This window comes from Crotalus tigris, unplaced genomic scaffold (assembly GCF_016545835.1).
Source record: "Crotalus tigris isolate CLP2741 ecotype Arizona unplaced genomic scaffold, ASM1654583v1 scf7180000018371.15429387391:27106975, whole genome shotgun sequence".
NCBI lineage: Eukaryota > Metazoa > Chordata > Lepidosauria > Squamata > Viperidae > Crotalus > Crotalus tigris.
The window spans coordinates 2,351,337-2,370,027 of NW_024096970.1; the positions used below are offsets into that span (position 1 = coordinate 2,351,337).

At 38.3% G+C, this 18,691-nt stretch overlaps 1 protein-coding gene across 6 annotated transcripts in view; it reads left to right on the forward strand.

Moving 5' to 3' along the window:
• PRDM1 (PR/SET domain 1) overlaps nucleotides 1–4,626 on the forward strand; it is a 111,062-nt gene extending 106,436 nt beyond the window's left edge. For all 6 annotated transcript variants that reach the window (XM_039351088.1, XM_039351089.1, XM_039351090.1 and 3 more), the window contains 2 exons: nucleotides 982–1,110; nucleotides 1,661–4,626. In XM_039351088.1, coding sequence (XP_039207022.1) covers nucleotides 982–1,110; nucleotides 1,661–2,236 — 705 coding nt within the window. In that variant the 3' untranslated portion in view covers nucleotides 2,237–4,626. The remainder of the gene's footprint in view (nucleotides 1–981; nucleotides 1,111–1,660) is intronic.
• The last annotated feature ends 14,065 nt before the right edge of the window (nucleotides 4,627–18,691 follow it).

The window sequence follows — 18,691 nt, forward strand, 5'->3', positions numbered from 1 at the left end:
AATAAGTTAACATGCTAAAGAGTCTGGTGTTTGTTTTTTTTTCTAGAAGTTAGTCCACATATACATGCTGATATTATATGTATGCCTGTGGTTTTACATTTTTAAAGATTTGAAATTCATTTTTGAAGATTAACAGTTAAACTGTAATTATTTCTTAATTGGTTCACTAAAGTGGTTGTAATGCCCAGTGGATCTGACTTTGTCACTTTCATCCTGAGGGTTTTCTGTTGTGTAAAGCTTTGAAAATTGAACTAAGAAAGTGAGTGCATCCAAGATATATAGTTATTGGGTGTCGGGAGAGATGATGATGAATAGTGTAAAAACTAGTGGTACCTGAAAGAGTAGCTTATAAGAAAATTCTAAGCAAAACTAAAAAAGGAGAATGGACTGTACTAGGACTCATTGCAAGAGATTTGGAGATTGGAGGTTGGAGATTTCATCAAATGCTGGTCTGCCACTCATTTGCCTAGAGTCTAGTTGCACTGAGGTGATATCTAAATTTCTCAACAAACAAACAGATATATAGTTCCTGAGCTCTGCAGACCAGTCATTTTTTTCTTTATAGCGTTTGAGGCAATAAGTTCTTAGCCACTATTGTTCCATATTCTTTTCTTACCCTACAATATTTAATATCAATCTGGAAATGAACAATTCGGCCATGGACCAACCCTGTCAAAATAGCATATAGATAAAAATGATGACTTCCTTAATTTCTGCAGCTACTGCTCACATTAGCATTTCCACAAGGGGTTCTCTTTTTAAATATTGCTAAGTACATATTAAAATATTGCTAAGTTGCAGATCTTGGGTGGCAGCAGCATTTAAGTAACAATATACAAAACTGTTTCTGTTTTCTTCCTTTTTCATAATGCTTCTAGAAAATATATAACAGCTAAAGAATAATATTAATTCAATAAGAAAAGCATTCTGAACCTGTTAACAGCTTCATAAGATCTCACTAAGCATTCTGTTTCTTAAAAGGTTCATCTTCGAGTACATAGTGGAGAAAGACCATTCAAATGTACTACTTGCAATAAAGGATTCACTCAGTTGGCTCACCTCCAGAAGCACTATCTGGTACACACAGGAGAGAAGCCTCATGAGTGTCAGGTGTGTAGAGTTTGCAAAGAATGACTTTAGCAAAAGATGTTATCAAAATAAAGATATCCTTGAGTTATGTTTGACCACTGGCTACTTGATGAATATATAAAGACTTGAGAGTGGGGGCAATGCAGAATTGCTTTGCATGCAGTACAGACATATTTTCTCAATATTTTTTCAACTTCCTAGTCTACCTTAAAGCATTGGGGTGTGCTGGTAGCTTCCCACCCATCCCTGGGTTGGATCCATTGAGGATACAACCAAAACATCATTTGATATCTGTTCTTCTATCCATCCAGCCCAGTGAAAAAGAGAAACTACTTTTCACTTCTAAAAAATAGTCTGGATTTCTTTTGCACCTCTTTCAAATCAAGTACATATCAGTTCTGGTTGCATGCTTTGGAGGGAGCAAATCCTTACTGGAAGAAAGGAGACATGATTTTGCAAAGAGTGATTACACAAGATTCATCCTAGATAGGAAAATGTGGGACATGAGGTTGGAGTTTATTTGCTTATGCTTTTGTGTTAAAGTAACTCCAATTTCCTTCCTTCCAATTAGGTCTGTCATAAACGATTCAGTAGCACAAGCAACCTGAAGACCCATCTGCGGCTGCACTCAGGAGAAAAACCTTATCAGTGTAAGCTGTGCACTGCTAAATTCACCCAGTTTGTACACCTAAAGTTGCACAAACGACTCCACACCAGAGAGCGCCCACACAAGTGTATCCACTGCCATAAGAGTTACATCCACCTTTGTAGCCTCAAGGTCCACCTGAAGGGAAACTGCCCTGTAATCCCTGCTCCCAACCTTTCTACAGAGGACCTCAACCGGATCAATGAAGAGATTGAGAAATTTGACATTAGTGACAATGCGGACAGGCTGGATGATGTCGAGGACAGTGTTGATGTAGCATCGGTGATAGGGAAAGAAATATTCACTGTGCTTAGAAGTGAGATAGAAGGAGCTACGTTGAAAGCATCATTGCAGAGGAACCTGGGCAACGGGCTGGTCTCCTCTGGGTGTAACCTTTATGAAGCCTCAGATGTATCGGTTGTGAAGTTGCCTCATGCTCATCCACTACCTCAGGTACCTATCAAGGTCAAGCAAGAGACAGACGAACCAATGGACCCTTAAGTGCTGTAGGATGTACGTGTGTATTGTGTGTGAGGATATATGTGTGTGGTTTAGTATGTGTGGCAAAGGAATGATTTTTTTTAATTTATGACCTGGCAAGTCAGGATGCCTGTAGCAATTGCTTGTATATTGTATCAACGCTGCAAAACAACCTCAGCTTACAGTAGCTTCTCCAGTTGAAAGAAGGAATTTCCACGTTGCATTCTCAGGGCATGAAAAGAGGCCAAGACTGTTCATTGCCTCTCCTGCTTCCAAAAAAGACTGTCTAATATCCATAATCATTTTATAATAATAGTACTTCATAATTTATTATGCAATTTACCATTCAAAAAGCAATAGTTAGAATAATATTTACAATGATAGGAATATTCATTGTAAATGGAATATGAGTGCTTTTCGTTGTTGTGTGTTTGTTTGTCTTGTGGCTGTTCTCCATAGAGTTGATTCCTGTACATCTGTTTAATAACTACAAAATAATAGCGGAACCCATGACTGACTAGGCAGCAAGGGGGGAAATGTTAACATGCCTATTTCAGACATGATGCTTTGTTTTGCCAAAGGTAAATCCTTAATAGTCGTTTTGTTGTAACAGTGCTGTATAACTGAACGAATTAGATAAACATATAGAATTACTCTAAAATATGTATACATCAGAGGAAGAAACTTATATGTCTAGAATGAGTGAAAAAGTAAAATATCAGACAGAATGCATCAAACATAGTCCTCCCAACAAAGCCCTTAGTTTTACCTCATGGTTGTGAGCAATATCTTGGAAAATAACATTTTCCTTCTCTTGCATACTGTTTATGTAAGTTAGACGACTTAGGATACTCCAAAGATTCTCTCTGTAAAGAGGGGTATTGCTGAGGCGTTGGCTGGCTAGATCCCAAAACTCCCATTGAGATTCTGCAAGAAACATGACAGCCTTCCCTGACCCATCATTCTCCCTCTCCTCCCCACCCCTTTCTTGGATAGAAATTAAGTGGCCAACTCTTTTCTTGGCATACCTAGTTTGATTTTGTTTTTCTCCCCCCTGTATTATGAGTCAAGTTTTCTCTCAGTATTTGTATTAGCACATTTTGTGGTTAATTTAATGAAAAATTAAAAGGGCATTGCAAAGTTGCTGAACAACAGTTACCTCATCGAGTGTGTCCAGTGATGCAGAAAATGCTTAAAGCTTTGCTACTCTAGAAAACAAACCAAAACATGTAGAAAAGATGGAATGCACATTCTTTTTTCCCCCTAAATCTTTTGCTTTGCTGAACCCAAAGATAACATGTCATGGTATAGGGCATAGCACATAATTGTATTTATAATTACTTATACCACTATCCTCTGTGTGCCTGCAAGCACATACTTTTGTGAGCCAAACCTTATAGTAAAATACCGATTTAAATAGCTTGTTTCACACAAAGAGTAAATTCTTAACAGTAGAGCCATAATACTTGCAAATGTTCTTATTCATCACGAGGTGTGATTGTGCACATTTTTATTTGCTTCAACAGATTTATCCATCTAGTATTTTTAAAATTCTCCAAAGTATTCTCTGACTTACTCTTACCTTCCCTCGTATTATCATTGCAAACGTCTGCCTTGGGAGATGGAAAAAAAAATCTAAAAATGCTTGCTAAAGGTCAAATAGGTCCCATTATTACTCATTTTTGAATGCTATATAGATCAAACATTAAGAAGAAGAATGAATTGTTTAAAGCGCTCTGGAAGATCTGTCCCTTTTCCTACTTCTTAAAAGGAGGCATGATCACAGCTGAAAAGGGCAGTGTTACTTTTCATTCAGTATGTATATCTTTGTTTCTCATAAAAATCTTAAGGAATTAGGCTGTTACAGATATAACATTATTCTAATGCCTTCTTATATAAAACACCAAACATATCCATGCTCTACAGATAGCCCAAGAAAAACTTTATATATACCTTTTGAAGGAAGAGCTACAGTTCATTACATTTCTGTTCCCATAAATTGTGATGCAAATATAATTCAAATGTAGCAATGTTTCATGAACATAGCCATTAACTATTGGATAAACCAAAGTACCACTACTCCAATCACTGGACACACACACACACACACACACACACACACTTTTCTTAATTGCCTGTAGTGCTTTCTTGTATTTGATACGAATTTTACAAAGATTTATATGCATCAGCTTTAAAACTGCTTCTTTTGTCTAATTGTCTCCCCTGTTTAAAAACTTTGAATGTAGCAACAATCAGTGTTTCCCCTTCTCCCTAAGAATAGTTCTGACCAAAGTTAACAGGCTTTTTACTTTGCTACAACAAAATATCTTATGTTTACGTACTGGTTTACATTGTTATTTATGTGCAAAAATGTCAAAATGTAAATTAAATATAAAATGTTCCTTGCTTTATCAGTGGTGGTTTTTTTCTTCTTTTTAAATGTAAGCTGTGTTACTGTAGTTCCAACTTTCATTTACTCCCTGGGTCAAAAATACTTTGTTATGACAAAATTCATAATACAGGCTGCTTTTGGAATTTGCATAAAGGATATAATTTTAAAATTCCCTCTTAGTGCCTCTCACAAAAAAATCAAATTTCAGTTTCCTGTACTTACATTCTTTTGATAGATACACAATAGATGATTAGATAGATAGATAGATAGATAGATAGATAGATAGATAGATAGATAGATAGATAGATAGATAGATGATACAATGCTTTTTTGTAAAAAAAAAAAAAAAAAAAAAAGGTGCCGGAAATCTATTCTGGATGTTCTATAAAAAAAAAATCCCTAGATAGATGATAGATAGATAGATAGATAGATAGATAGATAGATAGATAGATAGATAGATAGATAGATAGGATGATACAATGCTTTTTTGTAAAAAAAAAAAAAAAAAAAAAGGTGCCAGAACTCACACAGGTCACACAACCCACCTTGCATGCCCTATAAGGTTCCATCCAAAAAAGGTGCCGGAATTCCATTATGGACGTTCTATGACAAAAAAAGCCCCAGATAGATGATAGATAGAGAGAGAGAGAGAGAGAGAGAGAGAGAGAGAGAGAGAGATGACAGACAGAATCAACTCTTACCAAAATAGATATTCCGAGGAATGACCTGTCTTAGTTGGTCTTCAGATTTTCCAACAGTGTACATCACCATTTTAATTGAGCCCTTCCACCTTATTGCTGGTTGTATTTCTCTCTTTTTTTCACCTTTCCAAAAAAACTAAGTCTTTGCCTAATATGCTTGAAGTATAATAATTACAGATAATTATGTAGTGGCTCCAAACCTGGAATAGGTACAGATTTTTCATAGAGAAATATTTATCTTGCAAATATTAGCAATAATCCATTCTCTGACTTGCATTGCAAACAGACACATTTTAGAGAAGATACAACTGGGATTTGAAATAAAAAGATAAGGGTTATAATTAATGAAGCCCAACATTTATTCATGTTCTAAAGCGGAGAGACAAGGGATTCTTTATTAACATGGCCAGTATCACTTTTGCTACCAGCAGCCGAAGAGTTTGTTAAGACAGACCTTTTTTGCTTCCAGCTTTCTCTGTAACTACAGTGCTGGCCTTCAGTGCAGATTCATTGTTTTAGGCCAACTTTTTAAATTTGTGGTTCTGGTTTTGTGTGTGTCTTCCTTGACTGGCAAGTTATTTTTAACTGAAGCCACTTAACCTTCACAATGAACTTTTTCTATAGAAATCTCTGATTTTAACTTGACTTCCTGTAACTTGGTCTTTCTGAGGGTGTTGGGCCACACTATGGCTAAGTAAATATTTTTGGAGGGTGCCAGGCAAGAAAAGGCTCTTCTTTTTTTATACCTATTTAGAGGTCTAGTTTCACCAGATGGGACCTGTAAAAAAAAGGCAGGCATCTAGTACAGTGGTTCTTAACCTGTGGGTCGGGACCCTATTTGGGGTCGAACGACCATTTCACGGGGGTTGCCAAACAAGGCTGTCCGTCATTTTTCCCCCTTTTCTTTGGACACGCCCCTGGCACCCGGTGATGTATAAGTGGTAGGGGTCACCACAACATGGGGAACTGTATTATGGGGTCGCGGCATTAGAAAGGTTGAGAACCACTGATCTAGTATATCTCTTTAAAAAAAAGCATCAGTTTTAGTGCACAAAATTTTAAAGCACAATTTAAAATGAGACTAGTAAATCAATATATGTGTTATATAGGATATATAATGTAGTAATGTTGAGAAGTGACAATTAGCTGACATAGGATTTAAAAAAAAAAAAAATCTTGTGGCAATACACTGTATGGGCAAGTCCATGCAGTTTTTTAGGGAACATTTTCAAACCTAAGAGAAAGTAACTGGCCCAAAATCACTGAGGTAGTTTCATGACAAGGACTGGACTAGACTTGAATTCAGGTCTTCCTGTTCCTAGTGCAGTACCTTATGCTCAAGACCAAAATGGCTTTCCTACCACCAGTCTAAGTTAAGCAAAGCAGAGCACCTTTGCCATATATATTCTACAGGGTACTATTTAAAAAAAAAAAAAGAAAGAAACACTCAAACATATAGGTATATGCTCTCTTTAGATTAACCACCATAAAATATTGGGAGAATTATGGCCCAAAGTCAAGGCCCAGTATCACCTATTTGCTCATCAAGCTGCAGTATCCTGATAAAATTTTGCACTAAAGTTCAAACAAATCAACTAGATCTTAAGATTAATGAGCGTTAGGAATACACAACACAAGTATTAATTGCTTCCAACTCAAGCCCAGTTTTCATTTCACAATAGAAACCTTTTCTGACATATTTAAAAAAAAATAAATGACCTTTATTGTTGCAATCTCAGCAGATTCAACCTATTTTAGACACATGCACCCATCTTTCACCAGTGCAACTGTTTTGGGAGGAAAGGTTGATGTGGAAAAGGCCTGGATGCTCTGTGATCTTCTCTGGAGTAAACTGCCACTCAAAATGAACAGCTGCAGTGCAATCTCTTTCATTTCTACCCGGAAAGAAAAAGAGAACTGACAGCCTCATATCCCTTTCAGTCTAGTACAGTGATTCTCAACCTTTCTAATGGCGTGACCCCATAATACAGTTCCCCATGTTGTGGTGACCCCCAAGTGGGTGTGGCCACCAATAAGAGGGAGTAGGACAGCTAGGGAAAAGGGAAAAAATGGCGGACAGCATGGTTTGGTGACCCCCGTGAAATGGTCATTCGACCCCAAATGGGGTCCCGACCCACAGGTTGAGAACCACTGGTCTAGTATGTTCCTCAAATGATACAACAGAAATTTGGGGAGAAGCCTATACAATGCATGAAGAGATATATAGTGTTCATTCGCATTACCCTGACAACACTTAGACAAAGCTCCAGATGAACTGGAAGTTCACATAAGGAGCCAACAATCTTTGGATTCCAGTAGGCCGCAGGGGTGTCAATCTGCTGGCCCATGGGCCGGATGCATTGTGTGGAAGCCGCACCCACCCCATTGCTGGCAATGGGAAAACCGGCCCGATACGTTGCGCGATGTCACGTGATATTGCGAGTTTGACATGCCTGCAGTAGAGCTACAATTAGAGGCAGCTTCCAAGAAAATGAGAATATATTTATCTTTGATAGAGAAGCCATTTGGTGTAGTAGTTAAGGCACCAAGCCAGAAACCAGGAGACTGTGAGTTCATGTCCAGTCTTGGGCACAAAGCCAGCTGGGTCACCTTAGTCTAGTCCAGTGGTGGCGAACCTATGGCACAGGTGCCAGAGGCAGCACTCAGAGCCCTCTCTTGGGCATGCACACCATCACCCCAGTCCTAGGCCTTCAGCTGGGTTTTATAAAACCTTTTTGCTTTAGGCCTCCGCCGCCATGTGCAAAAAAAAAAAGGTTCAATCAATCAGTAAATTTCAACTTCTCGCTGGAAAAAAAAAGATCTTGCAAAGTTGGAATTGATTGATTCAAATTTTTAGTCCCACCAAGTCTGCCGTTACCACCACAGCCACGCCCAATGGACCATACCCACCCAATGGGCCACACCCACCTGGCACCCGGCGATGCGTAAGTGGGTTTTGGGTTGCAGTTTGGGCACTCAGTCTCTAAAAGGTTTGCCATCACTGGTCTCGTCACTCTCTCTCTCAGGCCTAGGAAGGAGGCAGTAGCAAACCACTTTTGAAAATGTTGCCCAAACTGCAAGGACTTGTCCAGGCAGTCACCAGAAGAATAAATTGAAAGCCACCTTCTCCCCCAAAACCACATCCTTTTGATAACACGGCTTTATTATACGCCTCATGAAGATTATGCTTCATATCTTTCTTTATACACTTGCTTCTAATAAGTGACCAATGCAAAATAAAAGGAACTGCATAACAATAAAGCTTTACACCAATAAGAGCGCAATTCCTACTGATCCAGTTACAAAGTATAGGTAATAAACAGTAATAAACATGCACCTGACAGCCTTATAACAAAATCTATCAGCTCTTTCACACCATTGCCAAGTTACTTTTCAAATTACATTAGAGAAGTTCTGCAAATGTTGCATTGGGTTTGGCCTAGTTAAGAGAGTTTTATTTTCTAAATCATCTGCATATTTGAAACGGCTACATTAAAAGGGGGGGGGGAAGCTGGCAGGAGAAGTGCTAGGCAGTTAGGAGATTTGAAAATACTTTTTGAGCAAAGGAGTCATCTGGAGAGCGCTTGCGTGATCTTAGCAACTGCAAAGCTTTTATTCTAATCTCTCTCACTAAATGAATACATGCTGTCTTTGTGGGCGTAAAATATTGTTTATCCTCCTACTAGCAAGTTTCATTTTTATTTACCTTTAAGGAGGACAAGCCATCATTGATTTACTACAACAAAGTATTAATGGGGTGATTTCATAATGGACCCATCAGGCAAAATCTATGGAGACTTTTCATAAGTAACATTAAACAACCAAAAAATAAATTGGTTTGTCAGAAACTCCTTCCTTCCTTCCTTCCTTCCTTCCTTCCTTCCTTCCTTCCTTCCTTCCTTCCTTCCTTCCTTCCTTTTTTCCTTCAGCAGTTATTCTAAGGTTTCTCCCCCAACAACTTGAGAAGTTTATAGAGAAGCAGCAACTTTTTAATTCTCATTTTCCTGTATCCTTTTTTTGCAAAATGCCAGTCAACAGTTTTTTCAAAACAAAGAAATGATGCCTTTCTTCCTATAGCCTGTAAAGCTGCTATATTTGTTCAAGTTCATTCAAGAGTATATATGGGGCTCCACAGGACTGGAAACCAAGGGGAAGCCCCATTGCATGAATGGGAATAAATTTGCTAGATGTTGGATGGAGATCTATATGTTTTCAGTGTTTCACCCAAGGTGTGTTTCCTTCATTATTACTTCTGATATTGTTTTAGACAATGAGAAGCTAGTAGGCAATAGGACTCATTGGAACTTGTAGGCCAAGCTACTGCTTAGTCCCCCCACATCACAATTTCCAGAAAACTGAAAGCCCTAATTAGAAAGCCATCAATTTCAGTTACAGAGATATAATACAATAGATGAGAGATCTCCACCTCAAGTTTTGCCCTTCCTACAAACCGCCTGCAAGAAGCTAAGAAATCTCAAGGAATGAATCATCTCCCTGCTAGGCTAGTTTTTATGTCATGGACGGCTATTTGTTTGGGTTGTTTTTATTGTTAGAAATAGTATAACATTTTGTTTTGCTGACCTATAAAGCGTATCCAACATAACTTAAAGATCTAGTTTAGGCCAGAACTGATTCTGTATGAAATGGGAAAGGTGAAAACTTGACATTATTTTCTAGCATTTATTGGCCCAAACTCCAACCCTTGGCTTAAAATACAGTCCAGTCTTTCCTTTTCTGTCTGAAATGAGAGTTGCTAGCCCAAAACTAAAAATAGCTCCAAATGGAGACATGTTGTTTTTCTTTTCTTAAACAGACATTACCTTGAACCACATTCTCTGCTTTAAGAAGCAGCTGGGACAAAAAAAGTAATAAGGTCATGCAAGAAAAGAACACAGATTCGGGACTGGCAGAGAGTTTGTTATGTTAATGGGCACAGGTGACATTGGATAGCTAAAACATTCTGCAGCAGTTTTGAAATAATAGGGCCAGAAGTGGTATCTGCTCCTGTAGAAGGCACTAAGCATTCTAGTGCTGATAGAAATTCTTCTTCAAAATGGATGATTCTAGTTCAGGGCTTCAGCAAAGCATTTTTTAATCTAGACCAGGGGTCTTCAAACTTGGCAACTTTAAGACTTGTGGACTTCAACTCCCAGAATTCCTCAGCCAGCCCTGAGGAATTCTGGGAGTTGAAGTCCACAAGTCTTAAAGTTGCCAAGTTTGAAGACCCCTGGTCTAGGTGGTTTGCTGTGTCCCCTATAGAACATAATTCAAATTGGCAGTCAAGGGATTAAGAGTCAGGACAGCATGAACATACATATCATGCCAATAGTGTGCTTCCTCCTCCAATTATGCCTGATCTTCTGCTTCTTCTTCATCTCTGACTTCTGGTTTGCTCTTTTGTACTAATATCAACTTCCAATTACTTTGATTCTTTCGTTCTGGAGCATAAAACTGGTTGCTGAACTACAACTCTGGATCAAGCTCCAGATCCATGTTTTTTCCTTGTATGAATTGCCATGTTGTACCATTGCCGTTCTCCGTGAAGCAATAACATAACTGATGAAAGTTTAAAACCTGAATCTCAGAAGGAATCAGAATGGTAGTTTCACCAGCTCTAAATATCTATAGAGTCCTAGGGAGCAATGTGTCCCCCAGATCTCAAAAGTGTTATTGTAATTACAAGTGAATGGAGAGGGTGGGGCATCCATTGTGGTACTCCATGTCATCACACCCATGCTTAGGCAAAGCATGTACCTTTGAATCCAGGAACCCAGAAGATGGAATTGAACAACAATCCAGAGTAGGAACAAAGAAGCAGAGATATGGCTGAAGTGCAATTCCAGTATGATTAGAATTAAGGATAGGTAGAATTGCAGTTCCACTCCGGAGGTAGCACATCACCATATTCATTTTGATTTTTTTGTTTCAGGATAAATGTTGTCTCATTAGTAATGCTGGGGAAAGTAGGCTCTTTACCTAACCCTGTTTGCAAAAGATCTAACTTCTTTAATATAATTTATGGAATAAACTGTGAGGGCAATTTGGTGTAGTTGTTCAGGCGTCAGGCTAGAAACTAGGAGATGTAAGTTCTAGTCCTGCCTTAGACACAAAGCCAGCTGGGTGACCTTAGGCCAGTCACTCTCTCTCAGCCCTAGGAAGGAAGCAATGGCAAATCACTCCTGAAAAAACTTGCCAAGAAAACCGTCCAGGCAATCTTTGAAAATTGGACACGACTGAACGGAATTTTTAAAAAATGGAATATGTAAGGTTAAAGAGAGTTTCTGGTAAAGACAGTATTTTCTACTTATAACCAAAAACAAAAAAAGAAAGAAAGAAATAGTATAATTTCCTTTTAAGAAGCTAAATCAGCATTTAGTACTTAGATGTTATGCAAATAACAACTCAATTCTACTTACTCAAGTAGAAAAAAATAAGACATGTTGTTCAGTAATGAATAACTGCTACTCTAACCTTGAAACTCCTAATGCATCTTTTTAAAAAGCAATCAAAGTGGATAGTAAAGCAAAGGTTAACTTTCACAGATGTCGATTATGGCAATTCTCACATAGCCTCTAGGCTAAACCAGACATTGCCCCTTTTCTTCTTCCCTCCCCAAAATGCATTATCTACTCCTCAAAACCGCAGCTGGTCTTACAGTGCTTCCCAGTCAAACATATAATCTCTTATCTCTTGCCAGTAGTTCTCCACACCATCTGGACAGCTGGAATCTTCAAAAGGTGCTAAAACCAACTGCTCCTCCTACCTCATGTAATTTAGGAATAAACATGTCCTAGGCTAGACACTCATTTTTGCTCTTGCTTCAGATCTTAAAGCCCAAAAGTCAGTTACATTTTCTGCAGTGTCAGAGAATAGAACAGAGAATCTTGAAAGAAAATCTTCTTTGCATTGCTTGAAAAATGCCCGGCACAATTCAAATCTTCATCCCATTTTTAAATTTATTTTTGCCACCCATAATAAATTATGTGCCTGAACTATCTTTGTTTAGGTATCCTGTTTTTCTTCAGTTAAAGAGCCTGTGGGCAAACACAGAGCACAAAACTGGTTATGTCAGTGGACATTTCCACACTGATATTAAATGTGTGAGCAAACATACTCAACAGCTGATCAAAAGGAGAGATCAGACCTCATACCTAATTAGTCTCTTGAACTTGTCCTTCAAGTGGCCCTTCCAGTTCAGCCTGTTTCTTAGCACACCCTTCTGACAAGGTAAGCCATATTAATTTAATTGACCATGCTCCGGGAAGGCTGAAAAGTATCATTAACTTCCCATTGAAGGTGCATTTAGCTTCGTGTCTTCAGCCACATTCTGCTACATGGGTATTGTGCAATTATCTTCATTTTTTCTATTCCCACAATGATGCCTCTGCTCCACTTTTACTTTATCCACCCTGGTGTGGTAAACAGAACCTATGACTGGTGTGAACCTTTCTAGTTCTTATGCAGACCATAATTGCTCTGATTGACCTATGACAAAGGTGTACCAAGGCAGTCCATCAATCAAATATGTGTCACTGTGAAATACCGTTCTTTTACTCCAGGGATGCAGTCTTGTCATGGCTGGCTGGGTAATTCTCAGATTTGAAGTCCACATCTTAAAGTTGCCAGGTTGGACACCCTTGTTTTACTTCATTTATCAGTTCAAGTTGCAATACATGGAAGATAAATATGCTTCAATATACAGTAAGTGTATTTTGAAGGTCATAAAGTAAGTCTGGTATTTTTTCCAGTTTCAAGGTTTCCTTTTTACTGCTTCTTGTTAAGACACCAGCACTGAAATGCTATTGTTAATATATCTGTCTTCATCCATCAAGATATATATATATATATATATATATATATATATATATATATATATATAGATATAGATATAGATATATATATATATATATATATATATTCACACAGCATATTAGGTCACAGAGCAGTCAGGTTATTAGGTTCTAGTGCAATATATGAATGCAAATTCATAATTTATTAATGGTAAGTTCTGAGGTGCATAACCAGTACCTGTAACCATGGCTTGCTGATGCCATTATGCTCAAACTATGGCATAGTACTGTCTCCAGTTTGTTGATAGTTACTCTCTTCTTGAATTGGCAGAGAATGGAAATATGGAGAAAGGAAAGGGAAAGGGAAAGAAAGAAAGAAAGAAAGAAAGATTAGTTAGATTATGTTTGTTTATTTGTTACCCTGTAATCAGCTCTGGGAACTGGGGGAGGGAGGGAAGGGGTGGGGGGGTTATATTGTAATAAATTTGTAAAACTTTTAATAGAAAGAAAGAAAGAAAGAAAGAAAGAAAGAAAGAAAGAAAGAAAGAAAGAAAGAAAGAAAGAAAAGAGAAAGAGAGGCATCTTCAGTACTGTTGATTTCTCTTGTGCTTTTGCCACTATGAATCCTTCACCACTGATTTTATTTTAAAAACAAAGGCAGTAGGAAAAACATTCTTCTGCCAAGACTAACTAGTTTGGAGTTAGCCATTGACATCTTAAAAAGGATTGTAAATACTGTAAATCTTATTCAGGAAACAGAAACTATCAAAACATTAGCCCAGATTTTCCCCCACCGTGGCCTTTTACAGCATGCCAGTCTTGGGGTACTCCAAAGCATTTCAGGAAGAGGGAAAGAAAAACTGGCACAACACGGGAAGATGACCAAAGAAAATCAGACCCCAGGAAGTGTTTTTGTTTGAACCTTCATTCTAGTGATAAAAGTAATGTATAGTATATTTATTTCTCCACCCTTATTGCATCATGAGAAAGTGCTCAAGCAGCCTTTTTAAAAGTGACTCATTCCCTTTCAGTGAATAAGAGGCAAGTAAATCTACTTGTGGGATATTGTGAGTTGTGGGGGCAGAATGTTGCTGACAAAAACACTCAGATTTTTCCTGAACTCTGCATGGGTAGGAAGAAAAGAGGCGAGGAGGGCAGTCACATTAGCTGGGATTGATTTGACTTGTTGGTCAAATTTTCTGGTGCATGTGCTTATCCCACACATCACTTGACTCTTCTGGAAAACAAATGTTTTCCAGAAGAGTCAAGTGATGTGTGGGATAAGGGAGGGTTCAGTTTGGGGGGAGGGGGCTCTGCATACCACTCTGAAGGTGGCAATGGTACACCCCTCCTGAAAAGTCCCCCTGGAAACTTGAGAGATTTAAACAACTGTCACCCAGTTTCCAGAGAGAGCAGTTAGAGTACAGCTACAAAGACCCAGGGAAGATGGATTATCTAGAAGCCGTTCAGTCAGTATTCATACCTGGGGATGGAAAATACACTGATCATCCTGGGAAATGGTGTTTTCCAGGGCATGGGTGAGGGTGTCCTCACTCCTGGTCTCTTTGGATCCTTCAGTAGCTTTAAGTCCAGCAATCATGGTGTTTATTTGAGGGGTTGCCAAATCATGATTGAGGAAACACTACAGGTTGTCCTCGGCTAACAACAGTTCATTTAGTGACTGAAACGGCACTGAAAAAAGCAACTTATGACTGTTTTTCACACAAGCCTTGCAGTATCCCCATAGTCATGTGGTCAGAAATTGGACCCTTGACAACTGACTCAAATTTATTGCGGCTGCAGTGATGTGATTCCCATTTTGTGACCTTCTGACAGGCAAGGTCAATGGGGAAGCCAGATTTCCTTAACAACCATGTTCCTAACTTAACAGCTGCAGTGATTCACTTAACAACCGTGGCACAAAAGGTCGTAAAATGGGGCAACAAACATTTCACTTAGCAACAAAAATGTTGGGCTCGTTTGTGGTGGTAAGTCAAGGGCTAACTGTATTTTGCAATAGTTGCTGGTGTTATTTTTACCTTTTGTTGTTGATATAAAGTAGTGGGAGTTTTGTGGTGAATGGGTTCACTTCTCTGTCCTTGGGTGCAGGAGGTTGTATATTGTGATCTTTGTGCTTTTAATAGGCTATGGTGCAGCAGGAAGTTAGATTGGACCTCCCAACCCCATCTTTCTCTGCATCACAAAGTTGTCTAATAATTTTGGGGAGCTGCCGTGGAATGATGAAGGGAGATGAAGGCCAATTAACAATTGGATTAAAACTCTTTTAAGGCACTTTAAGTATTGTCTGTAAGATTCCTAGAACTGTTCTTCAAAACCCTTCTGGCCTGCTTCACTGATTGATTGAAGTTTATTCCCAATAATATGAGCCCGTTTATCCAGGATGCTAAGGAAGATGGCTCACCCGATGTACTGGATAAGAACCAAGCCTTTTCCCAACATGAAGGAACAGACTAAGATTCAGAAATCAATGAATGGGCTGGGAAGACATTGCAGTGATGTCACAGAATCCTCAGAGTGTAAATGAAAAGTCTCTGGGTAATTCATATAAATAGTTGAAGAAGGAGGGGGATATCTCTAACGACACATTACTGAATCCAAAATGCTGGGATTCTGTGGACATGCATTTTACATCACAATCAGCTCAATGAGTAAATGTTGAAGTATGTGATGTGTCATTATTTTTCTTTAAGTTTCAGTGTCTGATGTGTCATTTTTAAAGAAGTCTTAAGTATAATAGGCAACTTTTATATAACTGCACACCCACTTTTATATTTTGGAACACTGCATTCCTAAATTGTATTTATCCTTCATGTGTAACCTGACCTAATGGATCATGTGCTAAATTAAACACATTGTGCAACACAAATGCAGAGGAACAAGTGACATCTCATACTAAAATTGCTGCAGTGTCTTAAAACTTTCTGTTATTGGGAAAACAAGAAAAAAGCTCCATTATCCTAATACAAAATGGAGTTCTTCAGACATCAAGCCGATGCTTAAAATGTGCTTCATGGGGATCCAGCAAATGACCTCATCAGGTCTTCAGTAGAAGAAGGGAGCATTCTATAGAAGAAAGAAATGTGAATATTATGCATGCATAGTCTCCTAAAAGAATATGTATGCATTTATAGGAACATATCTAAAATATCTTTGTTATTCCTTTGGAATCCTCTTGAAACTGAAAGACAAAGAGAGAACCTGAATTACATCTATATGGCATTTAACTGCAAATAAATAGTCCTAGGGAGGGAGAGATCCAGACATAGGGTTTCCCCTGAAACCTCCAAGTCTGGCTCTTTTTTGACATCACAACTCTGATGCCGGAAAAAGGGGAAAGAAGAGAAATGATGGGGTAGCCGAGCAATAGGCATTGTTCCCCTTCTTCCCCGGGCAACTCTTGCCCCCAAACCAGTGGTGGGATTCAGATATGTGAACAACCGATTCTCTGTGTGGATGCCACTTCTGGAAGTCCATTCTGGGCCTGGGCAACAAAAAATTAGCTACCGGTTCTGCCGAAGTGGTGTAAGCTAGCTGAATCCCACCACTGCCCCAAACCATGTGTGAATCTGTTCTGGAACAGGCAGAAATCAATTCTCTCCAGATTATATCTACTTTCTGAACCCTATTGAGGTTCTTCTCCTTATAGCAGTTATGGTGAGACCAGTTTAGGGGAAGATCCAGGAAAGTTGCACATTTTTGAGCTATGTCCATCAGAGGCCACGGGGTATATCATTTGGACTTGACTTTTTTCTGTTTACCATGAAAAAGCCTGACATTCTATCTTTATTTCTACTCATCCCAGTGCAAAGTCTGATTTTCACAGCACTTCCTAGTAGTTCGTGCTAGGCGTGATTCATGCACAGCATGTCTGCCCCCTGATATTAATGCCAGTGATGACGGTGAGAGGCTTATGTGTTTTTCCCTCATCTTCATTATTGTATAATTTCTCCTAATTTTTCTTTTTTTAAAAAAAGTTGTGGTTTAAGGCTGCTCAGCCAATAAAGGAAACATCTCCTTTCTTCCATGGAAAATGACTCATTAAAAATGAAAGCAACAAGACTTCATTAACTAAGAAAGGAGAAAAAAAAACACTTCCATTATTTTATTCTTTCTTTAGAACCTGGCAAAATCTCTGTTTTAGATTCAACGTAATGTGGAATTTAGGTTAGGGTTACCAAAAAAAAAAGCTATTTTCTTGTTGTAGCTTACAACATTTTCAGCATAATAATTATGAAACCTACATTCATGCTGGGCAGAGAATAAATTAAAAGAGAACTGACCGTATATTTCTTGTTGCTTGAGCCTTAAAGTCCTGCAATATAAAATTCTTTGGCCTTTCCAGAGAAAGATTTTAATTAGCATCTAATTTTTAGGTATTACATAAGCATGTGTCAGCTGCTCTGTTCTTCACTCAAGGGAAACTTCGATTCCAGATGACTTTTTCGCTGTTTAGGTGTGGGGAGGTTGATTTCCTAGTCTATGCTCTTAAGAAGCATTTCTTTTCAGCATCAGCCCTGCTGGCTTTTGTCCAAATAGTTTATTCATCTCTTAACAAGAAATCCAGATAAAGACCTTGGCACAAAATATGTCCCATTTAATAGTAACAGTTATAAAGCTTTTAACCCTTGTATGGCTTGTTTATATTCCAGAAACATAGAACCTGATTTTTCTAATAGCCTTCATTAGAATGCATGTAGGCTGCATGGAAGATGGGCTACAAAACTTATAGTGCCAGCTTTTCAGCATGGACCCTTATCAACATCTATCACTGTTAGTTGTTAAAATCCATCCGACTTTTAAAGAAGTCAATATTCATAATTTTGTCTCTCTGTCTCTTAGTAATATGCTCAAGCCATCCCACAACTTCCTTGTCCTAAACAGAGTCATCATTCCTGTGTAGCATGACACAGTTGCGGCAACCTACTATAGAACATCCCACCTTAAATATTTTTGTCATTGGGCTCTTAAGTCTATTAGTTAGGAATCCAGTTATAATCCTACTTATTCATTGAAAAGCCTGCCTTCTTTCTTTCCTTCTTTGTTCACTAATGTAATCAAGTTACTAGTTCTTACTATTCTAGTTTTCTAACAGCCATTCAGTAAGATGCTATTTCCGTCCCACCAATTAAAAATGAAGTGATATCAACATACAAATATGATAGCTCACTAAAGGATGTAATGAAATAATCCAAATAATTTAGTCATGATCATGATCTAATTTTCTTTGTATCATATCCTTTTCAACACATGGATATACTCACAGAGACATTACTTCTTATTGTGTCAGCCATAAAAATCTGTAATCCAAGAAAAAAATGTAATAATGGAATCATACATCCAGTATTACATAAGCAGAACCAAGGCACCCATAAATCTATTTCCTTCAGACAAAATGTAGATAAATGAAGGTGTATAGAGTGATGACTATTAGGGGAAGCTTTCAGTCAATGGATGGATAAGCCTTCAGGATGGATGAAGTACACTTTCAGAAGATCTGAAAGACCAGGTTAGGGACAGATTGTCATGGAGAAAATCTATCTAAATGGTCACTAGGAGTCAATGCCAATGATGG